The 16,005-nt window shown below is 48.5% G+C and overlaps 1 protein-coding gene across 3 annotated transcripts in view; it reads left to right on the forward strand.

The window, feature by feature from the left end:
- The window catches only part of myripb (myosin VIIA and Rab interacting protein b), a 475,899-nt gene extending 461,182 nt beyond the window's left edge, over positions 1-14,717 (forward strand). For all 3 annotated transcript variants that reach the window (XM_072510045.1, XM_072510047.1, XM_072510046.1), the window contains 2 exons: positions 10,867-10,988; positions 14,010-14,717. In XM_072510045.1, coding sequence (XP_072366146.1) covers positions 10,867-10,988; positions 14,010-14,027 — 140 coding nt within the window. In that variant the 3' untranslated portion in view covers positions 14,028-14,717. The remainder of the gene's footprint in view (positions 1-10,866; positions 10,989-14,009) is intronic.
- The last annotated feature ends 1,288 nt before the right edge of the window (positions 14,718-16,005 follow it).

Genomic DNA, 16,005 nt, shown 5'->3' on the forward strand with positions numbered 1-16,005 from the left:
TATGGTCGCCCTCCTTAATTCTAATTATGTTTGCTCTAGAGTCGCCAGGTATCTTTCGATACCGCCACAAGGTTCAAACCCGAATACTGATCAAAGACTCGATACACCAGTTAGTTAGTTCAAAGTCATAGCTTATTTATTTACACACAAAGTTAAATATACTCATGCACGAAATACTGCAGACTAAACTATCACTACTGCTAAAGCCTATACTTAGCTTTGGGCGCCCACTCAGTCAGAGGAACAATGGCCGTTGTTCGGTTCTGAGGCTGCTGGGTTCGAAGTGGTACAGGGGAACAGCTAAGGTCGTCTGTCTGGTAGCGAGCGTTGACCTTGGGACTTGCTTCTGGTGCAGCTGGTGGACGGGTCTCTCCTCGGTGAGAGCCGAGTCCAAGAGAGCGATTCTCTCTTGGGGGCTCCTTCTTATACCCAAAGGGGCTTCGCGCTCTTTGGGGGGCCTTGAACTTGGCCCCAATCAATTGGGCCGTTTCTTGATCATTCATATTGATCTCGTCCAATAAAGGGGTGGGTGCCCTGATGGCTGGGCGCGTGCGAGGTGGCTGTTGGCCTGCTTTGTTTCGGTCTCCTCTGGCGCCGAGGTGTCTGCCTTAATATCGGTTATTCAAATGTTACTCTTTTGTTCCCGGAGATGGTCCATTAGTATGCTAATGGGCCACAGTTTTAGTCTTGCCTGGGAGCTGCGGCTCCAATATACAGACAAGCTCCGAACCTGCATGTTTTCTCAGCATTGTCCATTTTCCCTGCAATCTTTGCAAAGTGTCCATTTTGTATTCGGGAAGTGGCCATCCCAGATGGCTACACTTCCTCCTTGTGATTCTCAATGCGAAGCATGAAGGATCACATTACCACGTCGTCTTCGTTCTCTGACCAAACGGGGCACTTCACGGGCTCTACACTGCCCTATCCTATGAATCTCAATTTTTACCTAAAATCATTTTACATACATACATCATTATAAAACTCTACGGGGCGCTATGACATTCAGGCATGCACTACAAAATAAAAAAACTGGAACCTCTAACTATCCTAAATAAACTATCCTCACTCAAACAATCAAAAATAATCTACAACACTTTAAACTGTACAAATAGCAGCAACACAAGTTTCTCTGGCTTGGCAGTCAAGCACAGAGTTTTACATTTCTTTATTAAACGAACAAAACACACACAAAAAAAACGGATGCACTTTAATTCACTTAAAGGGGTTGGGGGGTTTGTTGGAACCCAAAGATAGGGCATCTAAAAGTGTATACCGGGGTGCGAGAACGGGAGGCTCTCCTTCGCCATTCCTGAGTCTAAGTGTCTGCACCACACTGCAAAGTATCGCCAGCACTAAGAGTGTTTCTACTATGTAAGATAGTGAATACAAGGTGATAACCTTGTCACACCAGGTTGGGGTTTCGTTAACTGTCTCAGGGCTAACTATCTTGGGGTTAACTATCTCGGGGTACTGTGTATGGCAGGGGTGGGAATCATTCACGGCCTGTGTGGTAGGGGTCAGAGAGGATCGCGTCCGGTACAACTGAAGGGATCCCACTAAGATCCAGGTGAAAAGCATGAAGGTTGTCTTCATCTTTCCCTTTGTCGGTCTTTTTCTTCCTCTGGGGTTCCTGAGGTTTCGGAGTTCTGTGGACACAAGCATCATATCTGTTATTATCTTGCTTAAGATCTCGTATTTCTGTCTGTCTGTCCTTTGTTGCCAATTACCCATTATAATTGGTCACCATCTGTGACTCCCTCATTTTTTAAAATACCTGAATATTTGGACAAGACATCCAAGAAAAATACTGACACAGTGCGAGCTGTCTCGCAGCCTGTGCGATCTACCATCCTAGTGTTTGAGGATGGAAATAGCATACGGAAGCAACCTAAGGGTCGCCAGAAACAAACAAAAGAATTTCGAACTGAAAGTGCCAAAATGGGGTGCGTATGGGCCGCAGCGGGTAAGAAATGGGTGGAATCCCCGGGTAGGACGGTGATCAGTGCATTTGTGCTCTACCCGAGCATAGCTGACCAGAAGGGGGGGTCCTCAGGCAGGGCGGGGACCAGTGCCGTTTCTCCGCTGCCTGTCGACCGGCAAGAACGGGTAAGAATGTGGTCGTCGTGGGGGCTGTGATTGGTGTCTGCCGACAAACTAGTTCCTCTGAACAGTTGTCTGTCGACAAACTTGTTCCATTAACTGCCAGTGAGCGTTAAAAGAGTGGTGGCGTGGGGCCATGAAAACTTTTAAATTCACAAACAATATTTAACATGTACATTAAACAAACAAACATACGACAAACATGGTGCAGGTTCCATCAGAAAGGACACCATATCTCTCCATCGGTTCCTTTTTACCTTCATGTGGACACCTCATTGCTCAGTAGCGAACAGGGTCGCAAAGGGATTTGTTTGGTGGGAGTCAGACTCTATGTCAGACTCTATGTCAGTCTTAAGCTGGTTTATGTGAAACCACGCAGACTTGCCATTGGGATATGTGATCTTGTACACCATGGGGCTGACTTTGTCCGAAATGGAGTACGGTCCGGAAAATTTGGGGGAAAGGAATGAACTGGGGTTTTATAGGGAATGCATCACTTGCTGCCCTACGACAAACTCGGTGGCGTGTACAGTTTTATCGAAACAAGCTTTGCTTTGTTTCCTCCTGGTCCCAAGTCTCACAGCTGCTACGAGCTGGGCTGCCTTTATGTTCTCAATAAGCTGCTGTACAGCATTTTCATGCGTGAGGGCGGTGACTGCGGGGCTGGCCAAATCCAGTCCTAATAGATACTCTGTCCCTTTCGTGGGGCGTCCGGTCATGAGGGTGTGGGGGGGGGGGGGGTGTCCTGTGGACGTGGATACCGTGTTTCTTAAGAACATTAAAGCAAATGGGAGAACTGAATCCCAGGTGCTGTTGTTCGGTTGCACCATTTTCCTCAGAGTGGCTTTTAGAGTTCTATTCATCCTCTCGACAATGCCGCTTGACTGGGGGTGGTCGGCTATGTGAAACTTCTGCCTAATTCCGAAAATTGTGAGGACGTTCTTCATTACTCGTCCTGTAAAATGGGAGCCTTGATCGGACTCTATACTGCGTGGGAGGCCCCAGTTTGTAAAGATGTGCTGTGTTAGGATTTTAGCTGTTGTTTTGGCCGTGTTCGTTCTGGATGGAAAAGCTTCCACCCATTTTGTGAAGGTGTCGATGACCACCAACACATACTTAAAACCATTTCTGCAGTGGGGTAGGGGTCCTATGTAATCTATCTGCAAATTCGTCCAGGGGCCATTAACGGGGTGGGTGTGACTAAGCTGAGCCTTTCTTGCATATCTATCCGGATTGTTCTGGGCACAGATCAAGCAATTTTCAATGTAATGGGTTACATCGGCTTTTAAATCAGGCCACCAGCAGAGAGGTCTGAGGTGGGTTAGGGGGGTTCAATGCCTTGGTGTCCATGATTGTCATGGAACTGACAAATAATCTGGTTCCTGGCTGGGAACTACATAACACGGTAGCATTGTGGATAGCACAATTGCTTCACAGCTCCAGGGTCCCAGGTTCGATTCCGACTTGGGTCACTGTCTGTGGGGAGTCTGCACATCCTCCCCGTGTGTGCGTGGGTTTCCTCCGGGTGCTCCGGTTTCCTCCCACAGTCCAAAGATGTGCAGGTTAGGTGGATTGGCCATGATAAATTGCCCTTAGTGTCCAAAATTGCCCTTAGTATTGGGTGGGGTTACTGGGTTATGGGGATAGGGTGGAGGTGTTGACCATGGGTAGGGTGCTCTTTCCAAAAGCCGGTGCAGACTCGATGGGCAGAATGGCCTCCTTCTACACTGTAAATTCTATGATAATCTATGATAAATGCCGTCTTTCAAAATCATACCGTCATGTGTGGTTATTGCGTTCTTAAACTTATTGTACGGGGCTGGGAAGGTTCCTTTGAAAACTTCCCTGAGCTTTCCATCTTCCTTTTGGGCTTTCGCTAGATCCTGAATGTTGGTCTGTGAGACTTGAACCACGTGTACTGGGGTGCTCTCGGCGAGGGGGGGGGGGGGGGGGGGGGTGTTCCGAAAGTAGCCATGTCTGGAACCTGCCGCCTGCTTTAACGTTACCATGGGGGGGGGGGGGGGGGGGAGAACAGTCATAACTGCGAACCTTAATGATACCATATTTCCTATCTGTAGCTGTCTCTAGGATATGCCAGAGTATTGGGGCTGAGGGTAGGGGCTTTCCGTCTGCGGAAACAAATCCTCTAGTTTCCCACAGGGGTAGGAATTCCGTTAAACTGTTACAGACATATAGCCTGTCCGAATATATGTCTGCCGGGGTCGGAAACGAGTCGGGGTGGTCTACAATGTAAGCTATGGCTGCCAGTTCTGCTGCCTGCGAGCCTAGATGTCCTGCCACTTTAATGAAACCTCTTCAAGGGCGCGTCCCTGCACATCCTCTACATAAATGCCGCAACCGGTGATTCTCTTTCCATTCAAAACTGTGGAGGAGCCATCCACATAAATTTTCAGGGGTGCGCACGTGTCTGTGGGCTGGGGTCTCTGGGGTGTATTACCTGCTTTCCTGGGAGCTGACTTAGGTATAAATGGGCCTGAATTATGGTTTGTGGTGATGATCTCACACTCATGTGGGGCACCTGCATATTGCAAATTGTCGACTAGGAAAGTGTGGGTCTTGGTTCTTTTCACTGTAATGTCCCGTCCCTGTAAAAGAAGGGTCCAACGGGCTGCGTGGATTTGGCTGACTGCCATCTTTCAGTCGACCGTCTAATAATAGCTGTGTTGGGGTGTGTTCAGTGAGAATGGTGATGGGGTTGAGTCCTGTAATGTAGGCGAAGTACTGTACTGCCCAAAAAGCTGCGAGCAGGTGCCTTTCGCAGGCAGAAAATCCTTGCTCGACAGGCTCTAACAAGCATGCGTATGCCACGGGGCCTAATCGGTCATGGCGCTCCTGGAGGAGCACGGCCGAAAGGGTTCAGTCGGTGCTTGCTACTTCGATAGCGTACGGGGAAAGTGGATCTGGGACCTGTAATGCGGAGGCTGTGCTGAGGGCTCTCTTTAAAGCATCCACGGCGTCCGTGTGCTGTGGAAGCCATTCCCAAGGTGCCTGCTTCTTGAGAAGGTCGGATAGGGGCGCTGCTTTAGTGGCAAAACCGTCGATATGGTTTCGGCAGTAGCCAACCAGTCCTAGAAATGACCGGAGGGCTGTTACGTTATGGGGAAAGGGCAATTTGACGATCGAGTCCATTCTCTTTTGCTCGATCTCGCATTTACCATGAGTGATTACTGTACCCAAGTAAATCACTTTTTCCTGCAAAATCTGGGCCTTCTTGGGGTTGACTTTACATCCAATCTGTTTCAGGAGTCCTAGGAGTTCGGCGAGAAGCTAAATGTGCTCTCCCTTTGTGTCTACCTGTAATAGCAAGTCATCTACATACCGGACCAGGCAATTGGGTCGGGAAAATTTTGCTAGTCCATTTGCCAGCTGTCGGGGGAAAATGGAGGCGGAGTTGTTGAAGCCTTGTGGAAGGCACGTCCACGTGTATTGTTGTCCCTGGAATGTAAAGGCGAATTTGTATTGGCACGCTTTATCCAATGGAATAGACCAAAAGCCGTTGCTAATGTCCAAAACCAAAAAACATTTTGACTGTAGTCCCTGTTTGAGCATGGTCTCGGGACTCGTGGCTACGGTGGGGGCTGCTACTGGGGTTACTTTGTTCAGTTCCCGGTAATCAATGGTCAGTTGCCATGATCCATCGGGTTTCCTGACGGGCCAAATTGGTGTGTTATTTGTGGAGGCTACTGATCGGAGGTCTGCCTGCTCTTCCTCTGGTTTTGCAAATGCGGTTTTGCCTTGGACGGATTGTTCCCAAGTGCGGGACAATCTTTTCAAAACCCATTTCACGTTGTGGGCCTCGTCTGAGGGGTCGTAATTTGCGCAAGCTCTCTGTCCTGCCTCTGTCGCATGAGAGACTAGGATTCGAGTCCATTTGGCCATACTATCCGCGGACAAATGGGCGCGGGCTAACTCTCCAAATACTGTTGTGAAATGTATCCACAAGCGTCCAGCAAACGTTGTGGGGTGCTCTGGTTTATTTTGCCTACACTTGTTTAGGCCTTCAACGGGGTCTCCTCTGTTATAGCCGATCGCATCCAGGATCGCTGTGTGCATTTCTTGGAGTGTGCCTCCTCCTACATTCTGTGGGTCGGGCAGGGCTGCCACGACTGAAGGGTCGAGGCTTAAAACTGTGAGCTTCACTTGCTCATTTTTGTCCAGGCCGTACATGGTAGCCTGCTGTTTAACTCTAGCGAAAAACTAGTGGGGGTCTGAAATGTGAAGGAACGGTGTAATTTTTCCACACGGTCCCGTAATTGGGTCCCGGTTAATGGAGTTGTATATAGGAAATCTGCGTTTCCTTCTGCTGCGTCCCCACGGTGTGTGGTTACAGGGTTCATGAGGGTGTGTTCTGCCTGTTCAGTCGAGGGTTGGGGTGCTTTCCTTTTCTGTGTTTTTTCTTGCGTACATGTCCCATGTACGTATCTATGGGCAGTTTCATTTAACTCCTGCCAATCGGGGCCGTTTTCCTGGTCTAACTGGGGTCCAAACGTACTTTGAAACCCATTCTGGACAGAAAGCAGAGATTGCAATTCTGCAATTTGCTTCCGGCACTTTGCGTGATCTACTGAGCTCTGCCTTTGTTCCGTTGTGGAAGTGTGGAGCGCTCTTAGGGCTGCTTTCAAATCATTGCACTTTTCTGCAATTGCTCTACCTGTTGCTCGGTTTCTTGTCTTACCAAGATCGCGCGTTACGTGTCCTGGTAGACCTTATAGTACTGGTTCTGAAAACTACTCAAATGGGCGAGACAAGACTGGTGTGCCCACTTGGCATCATCCACCTCTCTGTCCCTCGCTGCTAACTGTTCTCTTAACTCCTTACTCTCCTTCTCAAATCCGTTCACATCTCCCTCACTATTTCTGTCTCTCTCCCCAATCTCTCTACGGAGCGTCCTAACGACCTCCTCTGTGCCTCGCAATTGTGCCAAGCAGGACACGATTGCCATCGGCTTGCGAGCTTTCCCCAAGCTCTTCTTATGAATCTCTGACAGGTTCTCCCAACAAGTATGTCCTATACTCCCGGGACCTGTTTCATCATTGGCGCAGAATTCACTCCAAAGGGGCCATCCTTTCCCTTTGAGATATTTCCTGATCTCTTCTTCCCATACAGGACACTGTCCTACTCTACTGGTCCCTGCGACCTCAAATTCCTGGGGGTTCATAAGGCATTCCATTGCCTTCATTGCCATTTTCTCTCTATCTCTGGGTTCTCTACTGAATTTGGAACAGGGTGTGATAAAGTGGTGATGTAAACACGGGTAAGGTTCACGCTATTTTCCGGCCTACAAAACTCCCGACAGTTTTACGCAACAAAATCTCTCAGGTTTACCTTATATCCCTGTTAGTACGCATCCATTTACACACTTCCGAATCTCGGAGGTTTGATCAGTATCATTCTCACAGTTGTGGTTTTTCTGTTTCTAATTGGATTCCAATTCAATTTTGGGTTCTCTCGGAGTCACTAGGCCACTTCTAGGTCGAATCCCATCGGAGTCGCCAGTAAATGTTGCTCTCTTTCGTTGGCTCTGAATATGGCGGTCAATATGGTCGCCCTCCTTCCCACTTAATGTTTGCTCTAGAGTCGCCACGTATCTTTCGATACCGCCACAAGGTTCAAACCGAATACTGATCAAAGACTCGATACACCAGTTAGTTAGTTCAAAGTCAATGCTTATTTATTTATACACACAGTTAAATATACACATGCACGAAACTCTACAGACTAAACTATCACTACTGCTAAAGGCTATACTTAGCTTCGGGCACCCATTCAGTCAGAGGAACAATGGCCTTTGTTCGGTTCTGAGGCTGCTGGGGTCAAACTGGTACAGGGGAACAGCTGAGGTCGTCTGTCTGGTAGCGTGCGTTGACCTTGGACTTACTTGTTCTGGTGCAGCTGTTGGACAGGTCTCTCCTCGGTGAGATTCCTCAACGATTCTCTCTTGGAGGCTCCTTCTTATACCCAAAGGAGCTTCGCGCTCTTTTGCCCATAGATCTCTGAAGGTAGAGGGCAGGTTAATTGGGTGGCGGAAAAGGCATATGGGACACTTGTCTTTATCAATCAAGGCATAGATTACAAAAGCAGGGAGGGTGGAGTTGTATGGAACTTTGGTGAGGCCACAGCTGGAGTACTGTGTGCAGTTCTGGTCGCCACATTATAGGAAGGATGTGATTGCACTGTGGAGGGTGCAGAGGTGATTCAACAGGATGCTTCCTGGGATGGAACATTTAAGTTATGAATAATAATAATAATCTTTATTGTCACAAAGTAGGCTCACATTAACACTGCAATGAAGTTATTGTGAAAAGAAAGGTTGGATAGGCTAGGATTGTTTTCACTGGAGCAGAGAAGACTGAGGGGTGACCTGATCGAGGTGGACAAGATTATGAGGGGTGTCGATAGGGAGCAGCTGTCCCCCTAAGTTGAAGGGTCAGGCACGAGGGGACACAAGTTCAAGGTGAGGGGTGGGAGGTTTAGGAGGATTTGAGGGGAAACATTTTTACCCAGAGGGTGGTGAGGGTCTGGAATGCACGGCCCGGGAGGGTGGGAGAGACGGGTTACCTCCCATCCTTTACAAAGTACCTGGATGCGCACTTGGCACGTCTTAACATTCGAGGCTATGGACCAAGTGCTGGCAAATGGGATTAGGTGGGCAGGTGGGGTATCTTTCATGCTTCAATGCAGACTCGATGGGCGGAAGAGCCTCTTCTGCGCTGTATTATTCTGTGACTTCAATATCATTCCTCCCCTGCCTTCATCCAAATTATTAAAACAATGGAAAACCAATTGGAGTTTCAGAACAGATTCGTGGACCACAGCACTCCCTGCACCTTGCATATCCAGGAAACATCCATTTACCTTTACACTTGAGTTTCAGTCCTCACCCACTCCTCCGTCTGTGCAGCCATATCCTTCTCAGCTTTTTCCTATAAATTCCTTAATCCCCTCCTAACTGCTATTGCAAACCCGCGTTGATAGCTATATTTGATTTGGTGATCGACTGACATACAGATTTTCAGAGAAGAGAATCAATTCAACAAAGCGTTCAAGTAGGATATTAGGGAAAGAATTCAAAGCTCATGTGAAACATTCTTTGAACTTTAAAGCCATATGGTCTAATTACAGTGATATCACATTTCATAGATCTAACTGCAAATGCTTGAAGGGAAAACATGGCTGGAATGCTGTTAAAGATTCAAAATCATAGACAGGAGTGCCTTGCATGAGCCCCACTACATTCTAAAGTGTGTAACACCCAGTGTAACAGATTCGGCACCCAATCTGAGCACAGCAAGCTCCCACAAGTAGCACTGTGTTAGTGACCAGATTATCTCTCTTTGTAATTTTGGTTAAGGGATAAATATTAACAAGAGCACTGGCTTAAACTCGACTGCTCTTCTTGAAAATGGTGTCCTGGGATCTTTTATGTCTACCCAAGAGAGCAGATGAGGCCCCAGTTTAACACCGCAACTGGAAGACAACAAGTTCTAACACTGCAGTGCTCCCTCAGCGTGACTTTAACTCACAACCTTCTGCTTCATGGAGTGCTACCTACTGAGCTGGGACTAACACTGATTTGCATCTATCCCTGATGTAGTGATCTCTATATGTGCATGTACACAAGGGGTTAATGTGTCATCAGTAGCACCACATGATCACTAGAGGGCCGGACTGACAGGGGTATAAAAGGCAACCACATTGAGGCTCTCTCTCTCTCTTGGGTGCACTATGACCAGGGCAATAGCAGACTAGTTTAGATGGCTAGTAGAGTTACGTATAGTTACCACAGTTAGATCTTGTTAACCTTATCACTAGTATCAAAGTTAAAGTAAAGAATTCATGTAAATATTGTTGTAGTTCCTCAATAAACCTTTTGTTACTACTGGCCGAGTTCAAATCTTCTTCATCGAGATTCAGAATACCTCATCGCTAACCAAGGATTGAGTAGCACATGTTGCCGACCACACAGGTAACAAAACACCTGATTCACTTCCCGCTTTGATCCTCTTAGTTTCCTCCTCTTCACATTCCAGATAGCACAGTAGTTATCACTGCTGTCTCACAGCGCCAGGGATCCGGGTTCAATTCCGGCCTTGGGTGACTGTGTGGAGTCTGCACGTTCTCCCTGTGTCTGCGTGGGTTTCCTCCGGGTGCTCCGGTTTCCTCCCACAGTCACAAAGATGTGCAGGTTAGGTTGATTGGCCATGATCAATGTGCAGGCTTATGAGGATAGGGTGGGGAAGTAGGCCTGGGTAGAGAGCTCTTTCGGAGGGTTGGTGCAGACTCGATGGGCTGAATGGCCTCCTCCTGCAGTGTAGGAATTGTATGGACGTGATTTTGATTTTTTAAATTCTTCCGGCCAAAGGGCTCAGCGATTATAGTCCATTCCTTATTCACCTTTAGCAAGTAGTGGTAAACCACCTTCTGCAGTCCATGTGCTGTAGGTACATCCAGAGTGCTGTTAGGAAGTTGATTCCAGGATTTTGGCCCAGCAACAGTGAAGGAATGGCGATATGGTCCCAGGTATGTGACTTGGAGGGGACGTACAGACGGTGGTGTTCCCATGCATTTGCTGAGGTTGCAGGTTTGGAAGGTGGTGTCGACGGAGCCTTGGTGAGTTGCTGCAGTCCATCTCGTTGATGGTACACGCGGCTGCCACTGTATCGGTGGTGGGGTGGGAGTGAATGTTTAAACTCAGGTGGCTAAGGTGCCTTTGCTGACTATTTTCTTTCTATCTAACTATTGCAGGGGAGGCAGTTAACAGTGCTCCGGGCATGTCTATCAGGACATACAGCAGGAATGGCTCCTTCCAAGATCCAACATCACGGCACAACCTGAAAGAAGACACAAGCATGATTGAAAATCCTGCAGTAAGCTTTTAAAGTTCATCAATTTACTATCATTTTAAAATTAAACCACAATGGGCCCTGACTGCACTGCAAGAGGCCATTCAACTCCTTGAGCGGGATTTTCCAGCCCTTCCCGCCAGTGAGATCTTTCAATCCCGCCGAAGGTGACCCCCGCCGAAGGTGACCCCCGCCGAAGGTGACGCCCGCCGAAGGTGACGCCCGCCGAAGGTGACGCCCGTCGAAGGTGACGCCCGCCGAAGGTGACCCCCCACCAAAGGTGACCCCCGCCGAAGGTGACCCCCGCCAAAGATGACCCCCGCCAAAGGTGACGTCTGCTGAAGGTGACCCCCGCAGCAGGTTGCCCAGGAGCCGGGGGGGGGGGCGCTCGAGCCGTACGAAGCGCCATAGACCTTGGCGAGCTGCCTCCAACGCCATTAAACAAAAAAACATGGTGGTACTGGAAAATCTGGTGCCACTCCCCCGGCATTCTCCTCCTGTATGTTTTTCAGATAAAAATCCAAACCCCGCTTGAAAGCCTCGATTGAATCTGCCCCCCACCGCGCACTCAGGCAGCACATCCCAGATCCCAGCCACTCGCTGCGTCGAACCGTTTCTCCTGATGCCTCCATTGAGGTTTTTGCCAGTTAGCTTCAATCGGGGCCCTCTCGTTCTTGATCTTTCCACCAAAGGGAACACTTTCTCCCAATCTGCTCTGTCCAGATCCCTCATGGTTTTGAACACCTCTATCAAATCTATAATCCTGTCCAATCCTGTCCTGGGATAGGCCTGTTGCTTTCAGTCCAACACAACATCGGGTGCACCCTGTTGGACCACAGTGATTGCGATTGATCGCTTTTTTGCTTTCCTTAATTCAATTAAAGAATTGACTGAGGCAGAAGACTGAGACCGAACTTTCACAAGCGGCGCACTGGGTTGTGTTTTCTCAGTCCCATGCAGATGGGATTGAAGCAGGTGGGGGGGGGGGGCTGGGAAAACTTTCCCCGGAACGGGCAGCGAATGGGATTGGCAGCCTTACACCATGGAGGCAAATGAACTGGTTGAGGCGCCAGTGAGGGGCAAATGTGTGGCCTTGCCAGTATTTTGTTCACTAAAGGCCGCCTCTCTCTGACAGGCTGGCACTCCATACCCCAATGGTTCACGGGCATGAGAATCCACACCTAGGGCCCAAACTAATCTTCTGAGGGATTTTCCCTCTACCCCTCAGGGGTTTGACTGGCTTCTATCTGCCTCAGTGTTCAAATTCATCACGCTTTCAGTGGGTCTTTCTCCTGTGTTGGTTGTGTCGACTTCACCGACTAACATCCGTATTCCACCAACATTTCTTAAAGTGGTGAGCGCCACCTCAACCAGACGTGACCCGCTGAGGTGGTAGTCCCGGTAACGAAAAGCTTAGAAATGGGCCTAATCTAAAGCTGGGTCTTGAGGATTTTCCAGTAATGGGACTGTGGCTATTTCCTTTGGCAGTTCGTTCCATTGCGGGATTGTTCTTGGGAAGAAGGATTGTTGATTCACGGAGGGGAATTTTCCTCCCGCTCAGCGGCGTGTTTCGCGGCAGCGGGAGGTGGCTCGCCGGTGGGGTGGGATCTTCTGGTCCCGCCATTGTCAACGGGATTTCTCGTTGGACGCACCCCTCGCCACCGGGAAACCCACGGTGGAGTGCGTCGCTGGCGGTATCATACGATCCCGTCCCACTGTCTTGGAAAGAAATGGTCTTTGTCGTTTGTGTGGAAGGTTACCTTGTGTTTTGTCATTAGCAAAGGGCAGCATATACCTGTTTATGTCAGTTCCCACCAGTCCATTCCATATTTTATAGAACATGGTCAGTATACATGTCTCCCTCCTTTGCTGTAGTGAAATCCCATTCCAAACCTTTGATCAAAGATGTGACACTGGTGTATATCGCACATTGCCGCATGCAGTTACGCCTCCATGTTGAGGCACACTCGCAGTTTCCAACCTGCCTCAGCAGCGCCTATCACTCCTTGGCCAGGCTGCAGAGCTGCAGGCCATGTGATAGGGCTGACAGCATCAGGGGCCTGCCTGTCACCCTTAGTAGGCCAATGGGGAGGCTAGCTCCAGGAAGATTGTGCCAGCAGCCGTGCTTCCAGCACATTGTAGGCGCTGGATCCAACTTGATCCTGAGGTCGGGGCCTCGAAACCCATGGTAAAGTCCAGCCCTCCGAAGAGGGCGGCAGAACTCCTGAGCTCCTGTTGGGCCTTTCACGAAAATGCTCCCATGTGCAAGTTTCCACCTTTTCTGTGCACGGCCCAAACCTAAATGCAGGTCAGGACGGCGAAGTAAAAGTTGTCACTGGGGTGACGTGCAGCCACATAATTGACCTTAATATGAGCGGGAAGCTAGGGAAAGAATGGGTGCTAGAAAGCTGAAATTAAAACAAAATGTGCTGGAAATACTCAGCAGGTCAGACAGCATCTGTGGAGAGAGAAAGATGGCGAATTAATGAAAACGGTCCGCTGTGTACAGAGGTGTCAGGACCAACAATCGTGGAACTTTGTTGGCAGTGAGCAATGCAGGGAAGTGGTCTCACTGCGTACCTGCGGAGGGGGATTCTGTGACTGAATTAACAAATTGAATTATTTTGAGTGGCCAGTTGTTTGGGGTTGAAACCCAATGGGCTCTCCGCTCACCCAAAGCAGGGCAGGTCCCTGGCTGAAGTGGCTGTCTGTTTTTGCACATTATTTTCTTCTGTAAAGCAGAAAGTGCTGGAAATATTCAGGAGGCCCCGGCAGTACCTGTGGACAAAGGCACAAGTCAATGACTGTTTTGCCGGAACGAGGCGCCATCCTTCTGTGCTGAGGAAAGACATAATCGACCTGAGATATTAGCTCAGTTTCTCCCTTCGCGGATGTGGCCAAACCGGCACAGTATTTCCAGCATTTTCTGTCTCTATTTCCGATTTCCAGAATTGTTGTCCCCCCCCCCCCCCCCCCCCCCCCCCACTCCACTCCACTTCTAAACCTTGACTGCTCAATGAATTATTTCTCTCTCCTCTGCTCCAGGCGTTTTTACCTTACTGAGAACTGGACACCACTCTGAAGATAACTCACTGCCTCTGGCTGTCCACTAGAGTGCCTTGATACAACAGCCATGGAAATTATTATCCTGCCACTGCTACTGAAAATCCCACAGCAACGGACTCTCACCGGATACCTCCCTGAATTCACTCTTGTGACCCTTCAGGATTGTACCTTTACTGTGGTTTTAAAAAAAAAAAAATAATGTTTTGCCTTAATTTCAAAGAGAACTTTTGAGAATGGCGATTGGCCTCCCTGGCGCTGGCCTCCCATTTGAAAAGCACTTTGATGTGTTTGCTGTACAGAACTTGTGATCGTCATGTATGTGATTTGTCTTTTACATGGTAGCACAAACTCGATGTAGTTGGAAGCAAGGTTACTTGTAAGTGATTTGACAACTGTATTATCTTATTCAACTGAATTGTCAAAAAGAATAACCTGAGGGGTAAGAGGTATCTCAGCCATATTGTTAGCTGCTGTCAATTCATTGGTGATGATTCCCTTGGAGCAGCGAGGTAATTGAATCTTTAAAAAAATGTTATTTTATCGTGCACATTTATTTTCATACAAATGATTTTGGTCTCGAATGCTAACCGAATTTACTTTTACATTGGGGTCCAAAGGACTTCCGACTGGAATTTGTGGAATGAAGAGCAAGATGTTGCTGATGAATATATTTTTGTTGCTTTTGGGGGGGCGGGGGGCTGCGGGGGAGGGGGAGGGGGGGGGGGGGGGGGGTGGGGGAATCACTTTGTGTGGGAAAAAAGTGGTTGAGGAATTAAACACCTCCCTCAGATATAGAAGCAAGGATGCTGAAGTATAACAGTGGGGGAAGAAAATGCAACCACAAGTGTCTGAGCTTACCGAGAAAGAATGATTGGCCTGAGAGGACAGGCATTAATGAGTGGCAAAGGTTCGCACACTCCAGATCGAATGTGAGCATGGCAACTCAACAACTAGTCAGAATTCAGCATGATTCACCCACTGATGAATGCCGTTGCGTGTTTCATGCTGGATTAGGGAAACCTTGGGCATAACTCAGTGGGTGAATTAGTGCCGTGCTCAGATGGACTGGCAATTTGATTAAATCTTTCCAATCCTGATGGCCTTCTCAGAAAACGCCCCCGTGTACGACACCGACAATATATTTCATTTACCTAGCGCCTTTAACATAAGGAAAGAAAGCACGTCTGGACGATGCCTTGACTGTTGAGGGGTGACCAATTTTGACATCTTGCACAGGTCTGATCAGTCAGGTCATTTGATACATATGATTCTCTGCAAATGCTGGATAAAGGCACAAGAACCCGGTGCATTGCCCGCAGTTTTTGACGGTTGCTGGACGCTTACGCACCCTGTTATGTGCGTTGTTGCCCTGCTCCTAACAGAGAAACCTTAACTTGCAGAATACAGCTGTTCTTCTTGGCCATGTTTGTTTTAACTTGACAGCCTCATGCCCGGTGCCGCAATGTTGAACTAAAACAGTGCGTGCGATCCGGGAGAAATACAGCGTTGAAATCCTGCTTCTTGAGCCGTTGTTTCATTTTGAATTGTGTTGGGGTTTAACAAATGTTGTGTGCAAGATATAGTCAGACGTCAGAGGAGATGCCAGCGCATTGCAATCATTGGGCCTTTCATAGAATTACTGAATGGTTTCAGAGTGGCAGACCATTCAGCCCATCGTGTCCATGCTGGCGCAAGTCGTCCAGTCCCAACCTCCTTCCTTGCCCCTGTAGCTCTGCAAATTATTGCTCTTCAGATAATTATCCAACTCTCTTTGGAAGGTTGCAACTGAACATTTGGAAATGCGGAGAATCGGCGTGACCAAGTTAACTCCTTCACTCCTGTTAAGACTCTATGGGCAGCATTTTACAGACCAGCACCAACGGTTTAGTAGCCGGGGGGGGGGGGGGGGGTTGTAATATTTCCGAGGAGGCCTTCTCACCACCTTCATGCCCACCCCTGACCAATCCGCAATTTT

Source organism: Scyliorhinus torazame, chromosome 6 (genome assembly GCF_047496885.1).
Source record: "Scyliorhinus torazame isolate Kashiwa2021f chromosome 6, sScyTor2.1, whole genome shotgun sequence".
Classification (NCBI taxonomy): Eukaryota; Metazoa; Chordata; class Chondrichthyes; order Carcharhiniformes; family Scyliorhinidae; genus Scyliorhinus; species Scyliorhinus torazame.